At 39.9% G+C, this 23,569-nt stretch overlaps 1 protein-coding gene across 1 annotated transcript in view; it reads right to left on the bottom strand.

The window, feature by feature from the left end:
• The window catches only part of LOC138583589 (myelin basic protein-like), a 52,578-nt gene that overhangs the window by 10,619 nt on the left and 18,390 nt on the right, over positions 1–23,569 (bottom strand). Inside the window, exon 3 of the mRNA XM_069655478.1 lies at positions 13,515–13,596. Within this exon, the coding sequence (XP_069511579.1) occupies positions 13,515–13,596 (82 nt within the window). The remainder of the gene's footprint in view (positions 1–13,514; positions 13,597–23,569) is intronic.

Below are 23,569 nucleotides of genomic sequence, written 5' to 3'. Positions count from 1 at the left end.
CTTGGATCTGATTGCATCAATTTCTCAGTGCAACAAGTACGTAAGTGCTGTAGTACTTATTCCTAGTCTTGTCTCAGGATTTTATTTAAAGACAGACAAGATCAAAGGTGTGGGCACATCGCTAAATTGCCATGAATGGCTGAATCTTGATTTGTGTTCTGTGTGTGATTTAGATTTTGATCAATTTGAGGAGTGCAGGCAGTTCGCATGTTTCACATTTTTTGTGTGTAATGTTATATGAGACTCACATGATTCTGGTATGGTCTCAGTCCCTCAAAGACCTATCCTTGTCTTGGTCTTAATACACAATACACAATTGGGGTTAAATAAATGGTAAATGGACTCTGGTCTTCCGACAACTCAATGCACTTTTAAACATTCAAATACTGATGGCAAAGGCCTAAGTGCCAATCTCCAATAAGTATCTATGCACATTCATACACCGATGGCTATGCCTCCGGAAGAAATGTGGGGTTCAGTGTCTTGCCCAAGGACACATTGACATGTCTGTAGCAGTCAGGGATCGAACCCCCCAACCTTACGATTGAGAGATAACCGACTCTACCACTGAGTCACAACCACCCCTATAACTTGGTCTTGTTTTACGTGGTCTTGACTACAACACTGTAAACTACACGCTTGATATGTTAACATACAATAGCTAACGAACCACTCAAACCACACACAAAGGGCAAGTGTAAATGCTGTAAATGAGACCCAATCACTTAGGCATTACTTGGCGGTGGTGTGACCACATGCATGTGCACAAATAAAAGGCATCCTTAACTGCTATGAAGGCCCACTTGTAATGTAATGTGACTTTACTGCACAGATGAGACTTTTTAAACGTCACACAAGGTTTTTTTTTTTTTTGGGGGCTCGAGGCAGGCTTTCAAATCAAACAGTGGTCCCTGCCACCTGTGTCGGGGATCTTTCTCTGTTTGATTGTGTCCTTGGGACACTCCGACAGATGTCAAATGTGAGCAATGAAGCAAAGTCTGACCACATCAGTCAACTGTGACACACGATCTGTTGCCAAGAGTGAACTGTAATCCATCCCGACTGGATCCAGCTTCAGTCTGCTTCTTAATAAAACATATGATGTCCAAACACGACCACAGATACTTGTCGCTCGTCCACAGCTTTGCTTCCACTCTGACATATGGGATGAAGTAGCTAGGGTAGTACTTTTGTACTCTCTTGGTGACCCATCATCCCCTCCCCCCCGGACCCTTGTAGCCACAGACCCAGCTGCTAACACACGTACACACTCAGTGATTGTCTTGCCAGATGGTCGAGGCTGGATGACGTGGTCTCCTGAACTCAACACTGAGGCACAATCTCTTACAACATGGCACACAAACACACGAGCAGAATCCATTGAGAGGTGGTGTGTGTCTTCATGAAAGCAAAGGGAAAAGCTGCAGACACAAGGACATGAAGACGCCTTTGAAACAGGACTGCTTCGGTGGATCAGAGGAAAACATCTGCAAGCTGCACATGTTGAAGTTTCTGTATTTCTAAGTGATAACGTGATCATTTATCCATCTGACAGACCGACATACTGTAATCTGAAAGAAAGGGGAAGAAATGAGAGGCAAGAAAGCGAGGTGAGAGGGGACAGCAAGGGAGAATCTGAACAATGGTGTCAAACCACAGAACACTGGTCCAGTGATGGACGCTGCCCTTTAACAATCAGAGCTTTTGAGGGGGGAGGAGAGGAGGTGCTTCATGTTGGCAGTGCCAGGGCCCGTACCAGCCAGTGTCAGCCTCCGCCACAGAGACAAATGACTGAGCCACTGCACTTCTATATGTGTACAGAAGCAGATATAGGAACCAACTCACACACATTCTCAACACTGTGCTGCATGCACTGTCAGCGGAGCTCGAACGAGATTGGATTCTGAGGGTTTAGTGGAGGGCAAACAGAGTTTCTGTCATTTTGATGGTCTACGCGGTGACTTCTGATAGCTTCAAAACGTCAATATTTGAGATGAGATTTTTTTTATTTGCAAGACTAATTCCAGTTAATTAAAATTATCTGGTATTATCAATGACTTCTAGGCCATAAAATGAAACTCAAATTCAGTCAAATTAAATATGGCCGTGTTTGAATCACCACCTGATTCTGATCTAGAGTTACCTTTAGCCCTCAGATGCAACTTTGCATAAGCTATTGAAAGTTTCTGCAGCTTTGGTTCAATCCGACTGCTCTCACCAGCACTGTTTAAAGCAGCCGAAAGCTGTTACTCTACCGCTCCAGCCACAGAAAGTAGACTGTGAAAGTTAGCGACTAGCTGGTGAACAGCATCTGGATGCTAAAGGGGCTCAGCACTTGGTTAAGACTAGACAACTCTAAATGGGACTCACATTCAACAGGTAGCTGTGAAGAAGACTGCAAATGAATTGTAAAGTTTAACTGCTGGATCGAGTTACATGGTGATTATTTGTCAGTGTTTTTACAGCTTATTTCTGTTAATCATGGTCACATGCAAGTTAGCTATTGGATTAAACATAAGTCTTTAAATTTCTCTGATAGTCATCCCCAAACTAAATCTCCCTTTGGTGGATTTAACATCTACTGAAGGCTTGAGCGACAACATTTAAAGTGTAAAGAAAACAGCAGTTAAAAGAAGAAATTTTCATGCCCAGGTGTAAACTGCTGGAGTCACTAGAGCGGGTGCAGCCTTGCATGGGCATGACTTACATGGAAAAACAGCTTGTTTGTTACAAAGCACAACATAATGGGAACAAACTTCCAGGCGGTGTTCAACTTTCAAGATAAAAAAAATCTTGTTTTCCATCGCATTTAAGTGGACGTTAAAATGTGTCTTTTTATTAGTTATACATAGTTTAAATTCATGATGTAAAGCACTTTGTACTGCCTTTGTGTGATAAGTGCTTTCTACACATCAAATGAGCAGCCTGAACAGCTCTCTCTTGTGGAGAATCTGAAGCCTGAGTGTGTGAGTGAGCAAGAAGCCACTCGCTCATCTATGAGGCTGTTTGACCTGGGCTTTAGGATATATATAAAAAAACAAATACAATAGTTTTCTCCTTCTAATCTTTTGTCCACTAAGAAATATATTGAATTCAGTGTATGAAAGCAAACAATAAAGGTCACAGAAAGAGAGATAAATATAATAACTGAAGAAAGCAGGGGAGGCTGCGTGGGCTGGAGGTCGATAAATGAAAACCAGGCTGTTTACATTGCACACATCGCTGCTTTATCTCCAACATCCAGCTCTCTTTATCCTTCGAACACTAACCCAGATATTAAATATTCACAGGGAAAATCTAATTTCTAGAGAGCATGCTCTTATTCTCTTCTCATTACGGGTTGATCTGTGTTTTCACAGGCTCCTCTACAGAGTCAGTAATGAGCGGACAGAGAGGTGGGGAGTCTTTGATCACCCCCCTGCTCCTTCTCGGCCAGCGGTGAAGAATCACACTCTGACTAACCCCGACAGCCTCCGAGCAGATCAATGCAATCTGCGGCAGCTTGTTCCATGATTTGAAGAGCAGCCAGGATGTCTCTAAAGCAATTACAGTTGAAGCACATAGTGTATGAAACAAGCGATAACTGGCTCACACCAATATCACTCAATTTCCTTGAAAAAAGCCAAAGAGTGACCTTGAGAGGGATTGAATCTCGTATGAAAACTGATCTTCAGAGGTGCTCTCATCATGGTATGTCCACGTCATCCACCTTCTTCCTTCAACTGCTGTTGTGTTTTAAAATGTTGAGCCTCTCTGGTTCAGGAAGTCCAGGTCAGGTCACGACAAAGACGCAAGTAGTTTTTGTTGTATCAATCCAATGTATCCATCCACCTATTGTCTGTGCAGGAGGTACATCATAATCTGACTGAGACAGAGATTTGGAAGTAAAGGTAAAAACCTTTTTATTTTAATATTTAATACTAACTACAGGAGTAAGTTTCATCCAAAGCTATCTAGTGTCTCTCATTATAGTTTTCATTGTTACTGGCAGGATCCGCCTTTCCTGTGTAGGATTCAATTTAGCCTTCACAGGAATCGATACATGCACTTGATGAGACGAGGAGGAGAGGACGACAATACACTGCATTGTAAGCTCAGTATAACTGCATTGTTTGAGATGGCCGTCTGTAGGTCTTGCTATTTAAAGGATGAGCAGATACACATGTTGCTCTTTGTTGTATTAGTTATTTTGCTGAGTCTGCTGTCGTTTTAAACAGAGCTGTGGGAACTGTGGGATTAAACTGCAAGTCATTTCCTCCTTTTGCCAAATGAACCAGGACAGAACTCTTTAGGATAATATAATGAAATGACAAAGATGTAGCTCCATGCGTCATTATTTTCATAAATTACCTCATACATTCTTTCCATCTAGTGAAGTGTGTTTTTGTTAGAAACTGAAGGTTCACAGATTTGCAATACTGACTAAAATGATGTAACAATATTGGCTTTTGTGAAGTTCTGCTTTTATAACTTGGCTCTTTCCAAGATATACAAAAAGACAGTGTGATATGTCATGACATGACAGAGAAATAGATCCATTTTTGTGATGACTTTTTGAACAGAGAAGAAGCTCAAAACAAACTTTCAGTATTGCCTGGTGAATTGGTTAAACATTATAAATGTATCTTAAAAGACAGTAACAGATATTTATTTTAAAGCTCCTGTGAGGAACTTTCGGTTTGTGTTGATTTTGGCGCCCCCTGTGGACAAAGCTGTACCTCTTATCTCTTTGCTGATTTTGTCCTGTTCATGCTTAAGCGGTGTTTTTTTACAAAAACTCTCATCCTGCTTTCTTTAACAGTCGTATGTATCACTCACTTTAAATATATGCCCTGGAGAATGTAAACAAAGTCAGTGTGCAGTTGATAGCTTGTCTGACACCTACCCCCCGCCAGCAGTTTCAGGCACTAAAAAAAACTATGTAGAAATAAACAATCTTGTCGCTGATGGTCTGGTTTGCTTTTGTAGCTCAAATAGATTAATCAGAATTAATTTCAGTTTCATAACCAGCAAAAAACTCCTCACAGGAGCTTTAATACTACTACTACAACAACTACTACTACTACTAATGATAATAATAATAATAATCTCTTAATGTTTAAAAAAAGACATTAGCCTGTTGAGTAAAGCACAGCAGTTAAATTGTTCTCTTCTATCATTTGGTCTTGTATTAAACTCTTGTATATTACAAGACCATATAAATATGATACAGTTTGTGTGATTAAAGTAATAATCTCTAAGATTTTAATTTCAATAAATGTCTGTTAAGTCACTATCTATCGCCGAAGGAGGTAACACAGTGGTGATTGAGCCTATGGCCCACTGATGAAAGGCTTTGCATTTGCAGTATTACAGACTGGGTGTCGGTGGCGAGATCGATGACTACAGATAAAACTTCAAAAATAAGTGAAAATCCAAAGAAAAAAAAACAAATTCCTGGCTCAGATGAAGCAAACAGTCTAAAAAGGAAATTTACCGTCAGCGAGGAAAATCAGGAGTTACAACCGAAGCCAACCGTGGACGTCACACATGCGACACCGCCTGGATATCTGGGAAGTCGCAATCACCGTTTATCGACACAGATGGAGCCAAAGAGAACGAAACTGAGCTCTTCGAGATTACCACTTTAAGCTGTGTATATATGTTGTGTCCCATTGCTATTAATTATGTACATTTCCTCCTCCCTTCCTTTATTAATTGCTGGATGGAGGATTTTTGCACTAAGCCGCTGTCATAGCATGAGAGTATAACTGGATCAGCTTTCCCAGCAGCGTCATCACAGACTTTCCAAAGAAGAGACGTAAGCAGAAAGCAGTATGAGTTCTTCTCAGGGAGTGTTTGCGTGGTCTCTAGCACTCTTTCTTTCAACATGCACAGCTCAACAAGAACTCGGCCTTTGTGTCCGGATGTCTATAGTTAAATTACATGAGGAATGTAAGGAAACTCATTTCTGCTGTGTTATTATGCTGCCACAGCTCCAGTTGTAGTCTGTTGTTTGACTTTGAAAGTTTCCTATACAAGCAACTGTTTTGTATGAGAACAAATTGACCCACAAACTAAGAGCTTAGGTAACCCATATGGATTAATTTAATTGAAGTTCTCCTCCTGAGTGTGTGTGTGTGTGTAGGAGGAGAGTTAAGCACAAGAACAAAAGCGGATGTTTTGATGTGCTCCAGAGAAACAGCTTAAACCCTGTTTACACCTGCATCCTTGTTTTCCTCTTTGTATGAACTCTGCCGCCTATAGATGGTGGATGTTTCTCCTTGAATTAGTCACGTTGATTTTAAATGTGCTTTCTACCTCTTATAAAGGTTTTACATTCCTGCCAACCAGTTTCTAAAGCATCCTCTCGCATCGAGAGCTTCATTAAGCAACAACTTAATCATGACAAGGTGTAGTGCACGGTGTTGCCATGTACTGTTAAAGTCATTTTCAATGGATCGCATTGTCAGTTTAAATAACTTTAATAACATGCCAGGTAAGAAAATTAATATTGAGATTTTTCAGGGTCTGATGTACTTCAGAGCATAGAGCTGGGAGGATCATGCGCTGCACTTTATTCTCAGCTCTACCTGAGCACTTTAAACACGGTCTCACTTCAAGCTCATCAAGTGCTGCAGCTTGTTCACTTGCCCTTAGCTTTAAAATAGAATGATCTAGAGAACTTTCCAGTGCCTTTATGGTTCCACCATATAAAAAATATACAATGTTTACAGGGGCGGCTGTGACTCAGTGGTAGATTTAGTCGTCTTTCAATTGGAAGGTTGGAGGTTCGATTCCCAGCTCCCTCAGGCTACATGTCAAAGTGTCCTTGGGCAAGACACTGAACCCCAAATTTGCTCCCGGTGGCAGCAGTATGGTACATTGTATATTTTTGTACATTCCAACGGGTATGAATGTGATAACTGATTGACAGTTGGGCACTTTATGTAGCAGCCTCTGCCATCAGTGTATGAATGTGTGTGTGAATGGGTGAATGTGACATGTAGTGTAAAAGCAGCTTTGAGTGGTCGCAAAGACTACAAAAGCTAGAAAAGCGCTTTTTAAGTAGAGTCCATTTACCATTTACAATGTCTAGTTAGTCTTTTGAAATAAAGCGGTCAGTTAGCGATTATAAAGCGAAGCCGCTTGGTTATGTTTAAGCACCAAAACTACTTTTTCAGATCTAGGAAACAGATCATGGTTTTTGTTTAAATGTAAATACATGCCGTAGTTTCATAACTAATTAAATTACATAACTTAAACACCATGTATGACCTAGCTTTTGTACATATGTTACTAACATATGGGCATTACGAATATAATCGAAGCCCGTTCTCCTGGATGAAAGTCTATTTGTTCAACCCATCCATTACGTGCACTTTATACTAGGTAACCTTAAGGATGGAAAATATAAAATAACTTTTAACCCATCGTTGTGCATTGTGCAACACCCAAAACTACCTGTTTGGCCCTTTAAGCCAACTTGCGAGTGAATGGCCAGTAAAGAAACCACAGGTGAATCCATCCCACTTTTCTTGCTCTCCTGGATTTCTACCTACGGCTGCTGTTCAGTTCTCCTAGTGATGATGATCCCCTGTGACGCTGAAGAAGCTGTGACCTAGACGGAGTCAGGACAGAACAGGCATATAGAGGAGGTCTGTTTTGCTGAGCGGAGGCCTGCCGTAGGCTGGGTAAGGTAATGGAGCCATAATGGGCTTTTAACAGCCGCGCAGCTGATGGTGGTGTTTGCCATTCAGTGGAAAAGCAGTGCAAACAGGAAGTGCTGCACGGAGACATCCCCAGACGCTGGACAGGCCGGGATGAGTCATGACGCCTGCTGATTACAGCTACACCAAAACAGGCCCCAATAAAGCACGGCTTCCCTGACCGCCATAAACCACTCACGCCGCGCCAATTTGGTCCAAATTCCTTTTATTTTCTCTTGCCTGCACCTTGAATCAACCTAATGGTGCTCAATTAGTGCGGCCTTGGTACACAGTTAAGAAGATGGCTTTAAATGTATCCTAACAGACTTGTTCCCTCTGTCATAGTTAGAAACTGATAAGAAAAAAGGACTTTTACACACTATCAGAAAGCAGCGACAGCAGAGCAAGAAGTTAAACGTTACCGCTGTCCGCTTTGAAGCAGCTTCTGACCAATTCTATCAAAGAAATACACAACATGACAGAGCTTTGGCTTAAGTGCTCATTATGTTCAACTTGTAAGCTTTTATACACCACACCGTCCTGAATGGCCAGATTTATTACGACGGAGTTTTAGGGCCACATTACAGAGAAAAATAGAGATTATGAGAAAAAAGTCGTAATATTACGAGAATAATGTCATAAAAATAGGAGAATAAAGTCATAATTTTAGACTATTGTTAGCCTAAATATTATAAATATCACAAGAGCAGCCAGCCGCCTTCACTAAAATGAGGAACGTGTGAAGTAAAACTTCACAGTGAACATCTGTGAAGTTATGCTTGTAAATGATTACACCGGAGGCTTAACACAGCTAACACACCCGGTAGCATGGAAGCATAGCATACATGTACCTCGCCAGAACATGCAAGATCTCCTGCCTAGTAATGCGCAAGCCTTATATCAATACATTAGTATAGGTTCACAAATTAATAATAATACTTAATCTTTCGGAACATCAGCACCACTTTGTCATAACTGTCAGGACTCTGAAAAGTTATTTTAATTGAAAATGACACGTGAGCGTAGTCCTTTTAGAGCAGGAGGCTGGCTGCTCTTCTGATATTATACCCTTCAAAATAAGATACAGGTTAAACATAGCCTAAAATTATGAATTGATGCTTGAAATCTTAGAGATTTTTTTTTACCTCAAAGTGGTCCTAATACTCCATCATAGATTTATCAATATAAAATCAAGCTAATTATTTATCTCCATTGTGTAACTTTGAAGAAGACAATTGAGAAAATGAGAGAGCCTTTACGTATGTCTGTATGCATGTATGTCTTGTGACTGTGTCTTATTTACTACTTTTACTATGTTTTTTTGTAGGACCCCCTCGAAAACGAGATGGTTCATCTCACGAGGTTATCCATCAATAAACTTCTCTAAAATGTTTTGGTCTCTGCTTACCCGTGTTTTAAGACATCCACACTGCTGCATCCTCATTCATTTGTTCATGTTGTGTTGTGTAGTGTGTTATTACGGCTAATTCAAATGTCAAGCCATTAAATCACTAAAGCACTCCTGGTTACTTATACAGTAACCTTCTGTATAGATCGTTTCATCGTTGTGCCTGGCAGCCATGTCGTTTCTGAAGACTAAAAATAATGAAACCGTATGCTGATGATTCATTTGTGTCAGCGGTGGATCCCGTCGCTTCTCCGAGTCTGCTCTTTGCTGATCAATGACAAGTGTTAAACACATGGGAGACTGATTAGCTGCAGGAGAAGGAGCGTATCAAGTATCTAGCAGATTAATCTGACAAAGCTTATACGAGGAAGAACTTTTCTGCTGATAATAAAGCGTCAGGGAGAACAGCAGATGGTGTGCATTGTGGTGGTTATCTGTAAACTTCCCCTCTGCTCAAAGAGGCATGATTACATACTCAAACAAGCTGCCATGACACGACATCAATACAGACCCACACGAATTCAATCATGCACCTCTGCGTATACACACACGATGACAAACTGGCTGAGAAATGGGGTTTGTTTGATGTGAGGTAAACATTGACCTTTATTACAGAAGACAGTCAGTAATCCATCCATTATGAATAATGTTCCCCCACCACTGGATAATATAAGCCTTAAAGATTGTTTATAAACACAGCATAGGTTAACCTTACGCCTACTGAATCTTAAAAAAACAATATGAGTAATTATCATAAAATACTGCACTACACAATTCCAGCATGTACTGTCTTATAATCAATTGAAATTAATCACATAGATGATTGTGCTCTGTTGGTATTTAAACAGTGTATCGTAGCATGTACTTATCATATTATGTAATAGTAACATATGCTCTTATGTCGGTATGAATTTTTCCTGATAGTGTCTGTGTGATATTTCTCCGTATAAAAGAGGTTATCAAGGGACTCTCCACATGAGGAGGATGCAAATTATATGCTGGTCACAGGTGCTGCAGCAGGCAAAGCTGAACACAGTAGACGGAATATTAATAAAACACCCACATCAGGACGCTTCCCCCAGCACAGTCAGGTCATGTAAGGTAATAATCTAACACAGTGATCTGCCCAGTGGAAACAACGTGTATGGGTGGTTTACATACTGTGATATGTAACTGTGATACGAGGATAAAATGAGCCAGGTAAGTAACTAGAAATAACACAACATGTTATTTCTTCATGATAATTTAAAAGAGTTGGAGAGGCTGGTTGTTTATGTCCTAGTGTCCTCCCACGGTTATCTAATTAAACTTCTACTGTATGTCTTGTTTTTCTGTGGAGAAATTGACCCACTTAGTAAACATTTAGTTAGAGTTACTCATGCTATTAGCTAGACATTTTAGTCATTACTAACAGCCGTATAAATGTACACTTAGTATAAAAATTATACTCTGCAGGTAGGTCAAACCTAAATAGTAAAAGTTTCTCATATTTACTGATGTCGTCTCTTTATTGTAGCTGCTCGAGCTAACGTTAGCTTAACTGACCTAGCTAGGTGCTGAACACCACTGGAAACAGGAGTTCCTGAAAAGGTGAGTTTTTAAGGTAATACATCTTAAACAATATTATGATATGCTTTCAAGTTAAACTGCAACAATGTACTGTTCACTACATTTGTCTGTGTTGGTTGACAACTACTAAGCGAACTATCTGCTATATACGATTAGTGTGCTGCAGCTACAACATGCATCTTGAAAAAGACTCACCACTCCGTTGATATTTTTGAGCAGTATGAAGACACAGTCCACTCTCTATCTTTCTAACCTCTAAATATCTTCACTAAACAATATTTGACTAATATCGTGTTAGCCAGATAGGTAAGAGTTTTGTTTTGCTGGCTGATGAAATTAGCTTTGATTAGCTCCAGCTGAGTAAAGTAACAGCCAAAGTAACTACTTTTTCACACATCACCAAAATATCGACAACTAAAATAGCAAAGGGTCACCCCGTTAATTCCTTGTGTGACCCTGTGCTATTTCAGTTACAGCCTACATTAAACGCAGCTCTATTTACGTAAAGACTCTTTCGAGTCAATATTGTGGTTGAAAAATTTAGTAGCCTATGTTTTAAGTAAGTTTGTAAGTTTTGCCTTGTTGAGTGTGTGTACAACTTCATACCTGTTACAGCTAGCTCTCCAAAAAAATACAACTTTTAATGCTACATTACCTGTCAAAGTTAAGAACAATGAGGCTCACCCGGGTTTACTGAATGTAATCAGCGCCTGATGTAAGGAAAGTTAGATTTGAACAGGTGAAAATCATTTAATTTGTAATTCAACTGTAAAAAAGTTTAATTAAACTTTAGGGGCATTTTGTCGTGCCACAAAGATTCACTTCATTCTCAGAGAAAACACTGCAGCCCGCCTACCAAATTATTTAAAGAGTAATTGCTAAAACATTTATTTTCTCAATAACCGCCCGTGGTGTCAAACTTGGTGATTGGAACATAATTTTTGACGCTCTACAGCTTTTAAATAAACATTTTAGCATCAGCTGTTTAATTATCAAGTTGGTAAAACTTTTAATAAACAAACACTCAAATAATCAGCTGCAGTTACTTTAGTCAGAACACGTTGCCAAATCCGTCCTCTTTTGCATTTCACCTCAGCTCACCCTGAAAACAATCGTCACTGACTGCGAGAGCAGAAAACAGGCCGCACTTGTCTTCTATCCCCATCTATTGAACGTTCTGTGCTCTTCCCACACAAATGTTGCCAACGTCTTGACAGTTTTCTTCTCATGCAAAATGAAATCAATTGTCCCTTTACCTTGTGTGTTTACTTTTTTACACGTCACCAAGCTCCAACAGGCAGATGCAACAACATAACACACCTCAAGTCACAGGTTTTTTCAAACAGAAAAAACAAAACAAAAAACGATTTCCTTCACCCAGGGTGGTGCCTGAGGCTGCGTTTTCACTCAGCTCCCCACATCAAGTTTACAAGAACCAATGGGACACCTCGGAGACGGAGTGTTGTTACATGGGAAATCTGTAATCTAAGCTGTGTTTGTTTAATAATTTCTGTTTTGATCTTCTACATGGATTTGCATTTAGCACTGAAGTCAGCCAACACAGATGCCCCCTTTGTTTTGCACCAAACTCTGCCCTCATCCGCTGAGCTGCAGTATTACAGAAGTCTGTTTTTGCCCCTGTCCTTTCACATGAGTGAATGTGAACTTTAAACTGCTAGGAACACTGGCTTGAATTATTTCTCAATTTGAAATCATCAAAAAGTCGTTAGCTTCCACAAACCACGAAATCCATCACTGATAACTGATTTACCAGCTATGCTGCCATTGTAAAGCAGAAGCCTTTCATTGCTGACAAAAAAAAAAGAATTAGTTCGGCTGAGGTAAAAGAAAAACTGTGTAAAGGTGGATCTGAATCTGTCATTTAAGGTATATTAGATGTATTAGTTACAAATGTTAGTGCTTTTAACTGTGATTTGTGACTTTAGGAGGCCTCAGAACTGCCTAATAACAATTTAATTAATGAGAAATATTTACTTCCAGGGTGGTTTAGTTATAATATGTACAGTTCTACAATTTCCCTTTAACCATAAATAATCATATAGTATTTCACAGTGATATTTCAATTATACTAATTTACAATCAAGTTATTGTAGATTTACACTCACTGTGCGCCAATCCTCCTATGCATTTAGCCTTGATTTTGCTTTTTAGAAACCATATTGAAAACCTTCTCAGCAAACTTTGACAGAAGCTTGGGTTTCTGTACAGAAACAGATCCCACGTCCCTGTTTACTGTAGACGAGTTATAATTGAACCAGTCTCTTTGTCAGTCCTAGATTATGGTGATATACTCTACAGACACGCTGCTGCTTCCACTCTCAAACCCCTAGACTCAGTTTATCACTCTGCTCTTAGATTCATTAGTGGAGATCCCTACAACACTCATCATTGCATTCTGTATAACAAAGTTGGTTGGTCTTCTCTAACACAGAAGTGTGATAAACACTTGTATCTTTTTTTATCTATTGTGTAATTTTCTGTATCTCGACATCATTGCCAATGAGGGAAACCTCAATGATTTTCGAGGCATAAATAAAGGTTTGAACTGAATTCAATTGAATTAGAAATTGGACATGTAAAGCCGACAGGCTACACAGGCTTTCACAGGACAAATACTAACTGAACTGCATACTGATGACTGAAGAAACATCAGTCACAGTTTGGCATTAAAAAAGACTCTATCATCTGTACAGCGAGAAGTATAAAGCATAAGTATACCTTTTGTGTAATGGTTGTTTTATAATCGGTGAGCCAGAGGAAGACTGTGTGTTTGGAGTATTGTAAATATGCATATTAATTCAGAATCATAATGTGGTGCGACTGCTTACCAAAGACTTCATCTTGTGGTTCAGGTTCAGGTTCTGCTGCTGCTTCGGTTGTCTGCGCTTCTTTGGGTTCAGGTGATGGAGCCTTTAATGGAAACACAAAAACAGATTAAAGAGGTGAGTTGCTGAGGTGCCATGGTAACAGAGCAAAGACCAACAGAGAGAGAGAGAGAGAGAGAGAGAGAGAGGTGCACCTATTTAGGCTTTTGGACTTTAACTAATTACAGCCGTATTATGCTCAGACCCATTCATCGAGCATTCAAGAAGAAGGAGCTGCACACATGTTGAGATTGACCCATTTATATTATATAATATTATATATAATAAATGATGTACAGTATATTATAGGTTTAATGAGCCGCATTCATCTGGATTTTAGACAGAAATGATATTGCAAAGCAAGAGCTATAGGCAAGAGCATTTCATTGTAAACATGTATAATATCATACAGTATGTCAACTGTCATTATTGTCATTGTTTATATTATGTTTTAATGTTCTTGTGGACTGGAAAAAACTATTTGATTCATTAAGTGATCATTTAAGTTTTAAACTTTCAAAACAAAACTTACCTGTTTCACCGTTCAACATTCAAGACTATAGAATAAATATAATAATTAGGAACACTTTTGCCTTCAGGTTAAGACTTCATATTTCTACATTTGGAGCCTAGTATTTGAAGAAAAAGTTCTGTAAATTCAGTTTGTGTTGTGTAAAGTATTTCGATGCTTTTGGAAGATGCATGTATTTATCAGTCATCAGCCATTCATCAGTCGACACAAGAAGTGATCAAAGAATCTATGAATATACATATTCATTCCATACTTAAAATGCTAATCTTGAAGAGCTCAGTTTCGTTCTCCTTGGCGGCACCTATGGCGATAATCGGTAATTGCAGGAGCACACTTCCCAGAAATCCAGACAGTGTTGCATGTGTGACGTCCACGGTTGGCTCCGGTTGTAACTCTTGATTTTCCTCGCTGACGGTCGCTTTCCTTTTTAGACTGTTTGCCTTCATCTGAGCGTTGAATTTGTTTCTTTTTCTTTGGATTTTCACTTATTTTTGAAGTTGTATCTGTAGTCATCCATCTTTTCTTTGTCTGTTCAGCCATAGTAGATTACTGTTTACTCGCAACACTTGCAGCGACCCGAAAAGCAGCCGCTTAGCTCGCCTACCCTCTCTGGCAGACCAACCACTGCTGGCTGATGGAAAATGCGTCACTAACTGGGCGCCGCTTGTCATTTTTTCAGCAAAAGTCGCCACAGACACCCAGTCTGTAATACAAATGCAAAGGCTTTCATCAGTGGGCCATAGGCTCAATCACCATTGTGTTACCTCATTCGGCGATAGATAGAGACTTAACAGACATTTATTTACATGATAGTCTTTGAGATTATTACTTTAATGTTGAATTGTTGAGGTTAACAGGCTACTGTTAACATGTGCAGACAATGGAGATTAAAGGCAGAATAATAGTACATTTAAATGAGATGAAAGCTGCTGCTGGTGCTGTGACTAACTCATCCCTTGTGTCAGCTGGGATGAGAGCTGAATCTCCCCCTTGGGGACTGACTTGATACAGATCTTTAAATGTATCAAAATGTTTTGCATTATGATCTCATCTGTGTGAAATCTTTTTAATTGCTGGCAGAAAAACGAAAATCTGTAAACACTGTCTTTTAAAATGTCTCGCTTCTATAATGATGCATGACAATTAGTGGGCCTCTCAACCTTTGCTGCTGTCACTGCAGCTGCCTGTAATGGGGGCGCTAATTATAAAGAAGCATAAAGATTAAGTTACTCTACTAGGTGTTACTATAAAGCAGCAAACACCTTTCTTAACAGGCTTTCCAGATATATTGAAGCATTAATTCAGCTGTAACTTCCTGTCAGCTCTGATTCAGGCTGTTTGAATACACCAAGCCATAACTTTATCATTATGCAAGCTGAATTGTTACACCCACATGTGTCTGCGTCACTGGATCAGACAAAAGAAAACTCTTTCCTGTCGCTTTGCACAACAATTAACAAGTCCCCATGTCGTGATTCTATTCAGTGCTTCCAAGTCTGCTAAACATCTGTATCGCTGATGCACAAGTTTTATAAACTGCTCCCCCTCCTGTGATAACAATGTACACTTACATCCACAGTATCCTGTTCTGTGTGGTTTTTGCCAACACAGGGATTCAAACACTGTGTGCACATGTAATTAGCAATCAGAGAAGTACAACTGTGACACAGTCCTGTGAGCTGAGGGTGGGGGTGGAGGAACGTGGTGAACAAGCACTTGTCAATGCAAATCACATAAAGGTCATAAAAGTGATGTGCGAAATGTTTTTTGTCCAATCAACTATGGAAACAAGTTATGTAAATGTGGTTTGATATGAAGAGATAGAGACTCTGTTGATAGGTTTACCACTGAATTAATATCTAATTACAAAGAAAAACCAAAGTGACACAAGAGACAGGAAGTGATAGCTTTCTTCTTATTGCTACTTTTAGTCACAAACTGAATAACAATCTATTTCTCTTTAATTTAAGAGACTTTTTTAAGGCCCTGAAAACCTATTTTATATTACTCTAAGTGATGGGATCCTACATTACAGCACTTTCCTGCCAATGTTGCAACAAATTGACTAAAAGGTAAAAAGATTAAAGTGAAAATCCAGTTGTTAACCTTGTAAACATCTCCATGTGGTGTTCTTCATGTGCTACAAGACATATCAGGGACAGCGTAAGCAGTCATCATCTCCATGGCTGGGCCTGTCTGCTTTTAAACTGCAGTGTACCAAGGACAGGCTGAACAACATGTTTTCAGATTGGCAGGTTTGAGACGTCACAAACCTAAGGAGCCAATCCCGTTAATGGACGGTGCATATCATTATGACAACAAACGTTAACGTTACTACTACTAATTACTACATTTCAAGCTAGCTAAGTTTCAACAAGTTGCCACGAAACAATGGCAGAGACGTGTTTTGTTTTCGGAGGGGGCGGTTGGAAATCCATATAGTGGGCGGGGTCTATGCAGATGTGGGAATTTTTAAAGTGTAACTGCACCCACAGGTCTGACAATAACTAGAGAAGGCAAGAGAAAACTGGAGAGCGACACAGACGCACAAGGCACACGTGCCACAGAGGGCTATTTTGAGGTGGAGGACTTCTCCCCTCCAGAGTCCCCTGAAGAGCACTTTAGTGTGGTGGAGGACCGCCGTGCTCCCAAGGCCTATCGGTTCGAGCCGTTGGCTCCAGCCCCACTAATGCCTGAAGCCGGAGCTTTCGGAGCCGAGGCAATGCAAGTGTGCATGTGCTGACCGCGCGTGCACTGAAATGCAACAGTTTTTTTTAAAGTAATTTCATGATGTAATTTTGTCCCAAACAGTCCTGTCTACATCACCATCGGCTAGCAAGGCCCAACAGTAGATATAAAACAGTAGATGGTGTGTTGAGCCATTTCCAACCCCTGAAATTAACACCAACATTGATGTGTTTGATCACAGTACAGCAGTATAATTTAGATTACAGCTCCAAAAACATGTTTAAGTTTGCAGTTGCTCTTTAATGACAAAGAGCGAGGTGATGCCTTGGGAGGATTTTTACAGAAAAAATATCAAACACAATTTATTATTTGAAGCAGAGCATTTTATGTCTTAAAACATGACTGGAGCTGGTCTTTAAGCAGGAGATTCAAATTCTGATTACATTGTGTCCACTGTGAATCAAATCAAACCTGCACATTCCTCACCAAAATGGGGGTGTAGGGCAGGTACTAGGGCTGTCACTTTTCCCAAAAGTCAAGTTCGAACGAATTCAACGTGATATGGAATTCGTCTGAATTATATCGAACAGTAACGTCAACAACCGATCTGTTCTGCAGCACGATCTTATACTAGAAGCGTAGCTCTGTTTGGGGAAGATCTAAGTGTGTGAGAGTGGGGTGGTAGAGCGAGTGAGAGACAGCGGAAGTGTGTGTGAACGAGTTATGTGAAGTGTCGGGGGACCTGTGATCAGAGGCTGTTTTAACAACAGAACTAATGTACAGGTTAGGTATGCTTCTGGCGTATTAAAGTGATGAGAGTTAGCCCCAAAGCTAGCTACAGCTTCGGCCCTGGAGCAGAACAACAATAAGTCTCCGCTGTGCTTTCTGACTACGGTCGGGACGCTGAAGCAGGAAAGATTGACAATGGCTTGGCTCGTAAGTCTCCTCCATTGGTTTGTAGCAGGCAGCGTATTATTGCCGTCTGTTGGAATACAATGCACACTGGGACTCTGGAAAGAAGAATACTTATATATTATCTGCTGTGCTTCAGTGTTGAATTCAATCACATCATTACAGTTCGAACTATTAATATTTCACCAGGTTCGAACGACATATCGAATTTTGATTGAAAAGTGACAGCCCAAGGAGGTACAGTGTAGCCTGGCGGGTGCTAGCCCCAGACAGGGCATCTCACCCTGGCTCTGCCTTCCCTGTCTTCTTTCTAACACCGCTCTCCACAATCTCTTCTCTCTATCCTTCTCTCTCTATTTTGTTTTTTTAAGTGGGTGACAATAGAAGCCATGTGGTAGGGTAGGTAGTATCAGTGTTGTCAATACCTGGAGCTTGCATGAACGGAGCCTGGGTCTGTTGAAGTTGGCAATGTGGCGAGTTGAGGTGGTAGGTTAGGTTAAATATTGGGATAAAGGCACAAGGGGAGGGGTTTCTTCAGTCAGTGCTTATCCTTATCATTTGGGCTGAAGTATCTTGTGTTTAATTCAAATTTTTGAATATTAAACTAAAACAATAGACTGTAATATACTGCTTTATGTTGTTTTTAAATTTTAATAACATATTTCTTAATGTAGCTTTAGGGCCTCTAAGTTTGACAAATATGGGCCGTGGGTTTCTATAACATTTGGAAGCATTAACAATGCTGTACACAACCAACTTTAGATATAAAATATGTTAGCTGAGTGGTTGCAATAACACCCATTTCCCAAGCATCTTACGCCTACTTACAGCAAAGTGTGGGAGGAAAACATAAGAGCAGCTCTCAAGTGATGAGATGCTTCATTGCCTGTACAGTTTGTGCAGGGAAGTAATAGCCAATCAGAGGCAAGGATTTAGCCTACATCTGTCCTTGAAATGTACATTTCTCTATAGGTTTTGGTGTATATAATTCTTGATTTCTTCTGGATTAAACAATGTGAGATTAACAACGATATAAAACATTCTGAATAAAGAACGCTGGATAAAATGACAGGAACTCAGACATAAAGGCAACAACAAAAGACTGGAGGAGGACGGACATGCTGCTTCTGGTTTATAAAAGCAATCAGAAGGCGAAGTCAGTAACAAATTGACAAACGCCAACTACGGAGATGTGTCATACAGAAGGTCACTGCAAACTAAATGCGTGCCACTTCTATTGAATCCAAAGACAGGGTGATGTAACATCCTGTCAAATGTTCAAATCAAAAGCAAACAGCAGGCTGGGACTACTCCAATCTAAGTCGTCATTCAGTTTCTGCTTAAGCATTATTCATAAATATTTCCAAGATCCAAGATATGTCTCAAAAGGTGTGTGTTCATTTTTGGAGGTTTTTTTTTTTTCTCTCATCTTTTCTAGACGTCAACATTTTCGCAGATGAAAGCCGGCAATGATCTAATGAGATAACGGAGGAAGTGAGAAAGTAAGAAACATTGCATGACAGTTTTTGTAAATTAATAGAGCACACAGTCTCCCTGACTTCCTACAGTCTAGCACAAACACATATTTTTATCTCCATCATAAAGCAACCGTAAGTGGATTTTGTCCAAACTCACCCACAAGCAGCTCTGTTTCTCCCTCTTCAACCTTGCACTTTTTGTTTATGTAGAAAAATACTGACACAAAAACCAAATACACACATTCCAGGAGCTGAACAGCTGCTGACTCGATGTTGATGAGCTGATATTTTTGGAGGCTGAGGCAACTCGTAGGACTAAATCTGCAATTTGGAGAAGGATGTTTAAAATGTATGACTGTTGGTACCTAAATATGAACATCATTTTACTCAACTTCTTTTCAATTTGACCATTATTTAAGGCACTTAAAGTAGGGGTGGGACAAAATATCGATGTCGCGATATATCGTCGTCATTGGACATTTCTTATTCTTCATATATTCAGATATCGTGATGTATTATTATATGACTGTCGCAATATATCAATTATCGCAGAATCGCGATAATTGTGGGCCACGTATTGCGTATCGCTACTACTTAGTTCTGTGTTGATGACCCCAATGTCAGGCACAGATCACAGTCAAGTGTGGCCTCCCCAGTGTGTTGGCGGCATGCTAACTGTCTTTTTCGACAGATAAATACACTATCGTATAAATGTTGGAGATTGTGACAATAATGGCCAGTCACGTTTACCACATGTAAAAGAATCCTTTGAGCAATAGCAGGATAATACCACTTCAACAGTTCAACACTGCATTTTGCACCAACATGACAACAGAGACCTGTAGGCCTGAAGAGTATTGTACACCTTTAAAAATATCCCACAGTGTGTCTGGCCCTCCTTATTAACACATGGGGTGTTGGGAGAAAAAACGACGTGGGCAGTTTCTCCTAAGTGGACCATGGACGCAGCTTGATGCCGTCCTTGGGCAGCGGCTGTCAGCGCGGCTTCACACCTACTCGTTTCTGGTGGCTTATTAAATATAGCCCTTATTGAGCATAGAGGTTGGTGCTGGAGAAAGTGAAGCATTAGCTGACCCTGTGGGCATGTAAAGGAAATCAGGAAAGCAGCTTCATCAGGATCCCACCAGCCAATTATGAATGTTTTTCTCCTGCTCTTCCATGTCCTCACATGGTGACCTTTTGACCTGCTAATTGCCGCACTTCTGAAACACTGTCATACATAATGTGCACATTCTCTCCCACAATTACAGCCTTCGAAAGATTGCGCTATTTCCATATTCCATGAAGATATCAATATGTGAATGAGCTCTTACACCTGCCCAGCACCGCACACAGTTAAATGTTAAAGTCGAGGTGAAATGAAAAATGTCATTTTAATCCTTTTAGATCACATCCCCGGTAATATTGTATCAAAATCTGATCAATTTTTCTTCCGGTAAAACTAAATTTCACACATGCTTACCTAAGTTAGCACCAAACAATTTCAACCAATCAATCTGCAACATTTAGCCGCAGAGCACCAAGAACGCTCGGTCAGTTAGCTAGCTACTGCGCTGTGGAGAACGTCTGTCTACGCCCACTTCTCAACGATCAAATCAAATCCCTCTAATGATATGTCCCGCCTGCACGTCCTGTTTCACTCAGAAATACGTCACGATACGGAAGCTAGATACTCTCGAAATGCCGTTTCAGGTTGACTTTAAAGCCATACAGATCCTCTTATGGTTGGTACATGTTATCCTTGAATCCAAATATAGAGCTATGATTGAAATTACTGGCTAGGTTGGTGTCGGCCTTCCAAAACCAAAAGCACTGAAGCAAACAACTGATCATAACATGTCAAACTAGCTAGCTTACTAGACTACTTCAATAAAGTAGCACAGTAGCATTTCTTTCAAGATAGGTTAGTTATATCTAATAAGTTACATTGTTCACAAAGAGTGCTTCTGTTGAATTTGCCTACTGTGTTGAGGTCAGAAAAGGTTAGACTTGAAGCTAAGCAGCAGCAGGTAGCAGTTCTGTCCTGTTCTTGGATTTAGCAAAGTTTGCGTCCTGCAGCCGGCTAATGTTACCAAGTTAGCATCTGGTTTGCCTAACAGTCCTCACTCTACGAGCTTCTTTTTCTTTTTTAAAAATGGATAAATGCTACTTTCTGATTGCAAACAAGAAGCGCAAGTGGCCAACAGTTTTATGTTGTGAAAAAAGCAACAGTTTCCTCTACAATACGAGAACACTGTCGCTTGGCTCATACAGCTTTAGCCTAAGGCTATTAGCATGATATGCATATTTCAGACTCTTTTAACAAAATGCATATTTGAAAACAAGTCGTTCGGAAACATTACAAAGTCAGCTACGAGCACAGTTTTCAGCTGGTTAGCTTATTAGCTAGCTAACACTTTTCATTTCAGCCAGAAACGTGAAGCCTGCTTTTGTCAAATTCTTTCAGACATAATGGAAAGTTGTGTTCAACAAATTAATAATATTTTCCAGCGGTAAACCTGCCACCTTTGTCAATGTACTGTATATGTGCTGTGTGAAAATGGTAATCCTGACAGGTATAGGAAGAATAAGCAAGGCGGGCAGGGTTTAGCAATCAACTGGATAGAAAAGCATTTCAAAAACTCTATTTTTTAAGATTGCCTGAGTGTCTTGACAGTTTCAAATACCACAGTTTCAAATACTGTATAAAGATATTGTCGCTGCTTCAGCTCCACTCAGCCCTTAGATCACCATTATGAACAAAGGTACTGGATCGGGTTCTCCTTCTGTTTGAGTATTGAGAGGGGAAGAGTGCAGCCACTGGAACACCTTTCAGGGTTTCAGGCTGATATGAGACTTTTAAAAAGGTCTTAAAGTTCCTCTTCCAATCTGTAGTTTGATGATAGCTGTGCCGTCACAGTTTATTCCTTTCCACACTTGGGAAGAAATGGAAGAGAGAAGAAGCGTGCACATTTTAATGCCCTTTTTCACCAAAATGTAAAAACCACTAGACACCATGGAGTCGGTGTAGCTCTACCTTCAAAAGATTAGTTTTATACTGCAATAATGGTCATTTAATATTGTAAATTAAAGCCGTAAGAAAGATATATTTTTCTAAATGAAGGACAAACTTCAGTGTATTGAAACTCAAGGATAATACATCTGTCCCACCACAAAAGGCTGTCTCATTTTTACTTCTGTAGTTAAAACAGATCAGACTATGATCCGAAGTTTGGTATTCTCAGTAAAAACATGACAAATCTGATCAGACTGGGGGTGGGAAAAGTGTAGTTATGATTCAGATCTCACACAGAGGAACAGATGAAACAAGAACAATCCTGCTGGGCCGGTCACAAATACATACAGCGCTCTAATTGGGAACAATGGTGAGGCTGATAGTGTGTGAAGGCTGGGGGTCTACAAGCTGAGCCTCAAGCTCCCTCATCTGGAGACTTCAGTCCTCAGTTCAGTGGTGTCAGTAACAAGACTCTATCCTCTTCCTGACAGGACTTAATTAGAAGATATGTGTCATTGCAACTTGAGCTTACCTTTGAGTGCATCTGCTGAAACTGTCTGTGCTTTTATTTATTTTTTAAGCCACATGAGTTCTTATTATTCTACTCTATTCTTGTGATGTATGCTTTTGTACCGTAATGTGCTTATCATGCAGGCTATATGATTTATAAATAAGACCACTGTGTTGACAGTAAGGAAATTAATCTCTGGTTTTTGCTTTGTAAAAGATTTTTCTTGCAAAGATACTTTTTTGTAGAGACATTCTTGGGGTGATACTTCAGTGATTAGCTTCACTCTGTCATTATTATAATCTTTATTGTATTTTTATTTTGTTTTGCGCCATTTCATTGTCTTTGTCTAATTATTGTTGTCGAGCCACCGAGCGTTGATTGTTTAAAAAGTTACGCACACTTTTGTTTGTTGAAACGCTGAAGAAGGCCTTAGGCTGAAACGCGTTAGTTTCATTCAGCTGCTGTTAACGTATTAAACGTTAAAGACTTTATTGCGAGTGCTGACGTCTTTTGTGCTTACACATTTAAACTGTGTTGTAATTTCCTGTTTTTTGCAAGATGAATTGCATACGTCTTAATTCCTCTTCTGTAAGCGATTTACTACATTTCCCAAAATGACTTGCAACACAGTCTCAGTATGTGATCTGTTGGTTATATCTGTATCTGATTAATATATAAAGCAGGAGTAATCATGTACTGTAACAGAAGTCATGTTATCGCACTCTGGGAACCACCTCTTCACTGTCCAGTCCTGCCCCTACAGTTTCTATCCACATGCCATCAAAGAACTAAACTCAACTCTGAGGGCCCGGTTGTGCGCCTGCTGCAAAGCGCAGCGCAAGTGTCATTGCTATTTTCCACCCAAAGCAGTTGTCATTTTCA

Source organism: Semicossyphus pulcher, unplaced genomic scaffold, assembly GCF_022749685.1.
Source record: "Semicossyphus pulcher isolate SPU_LCO1_2020_fin unplaced genomic scaffold, fSemPul1.0.p SCAF_9, whole genome shotgun sequence".
NCBI lineage: Eukaryota > Metazoa > Chordata > Actinopteri > Labriformes > Labridae > Semicossyphus > Semicossyphus pulcher.
Note: the sequence above shows the minus strand (reverse complement) of the source record. Positions and strands in the feature narration are given on the sequence as shown.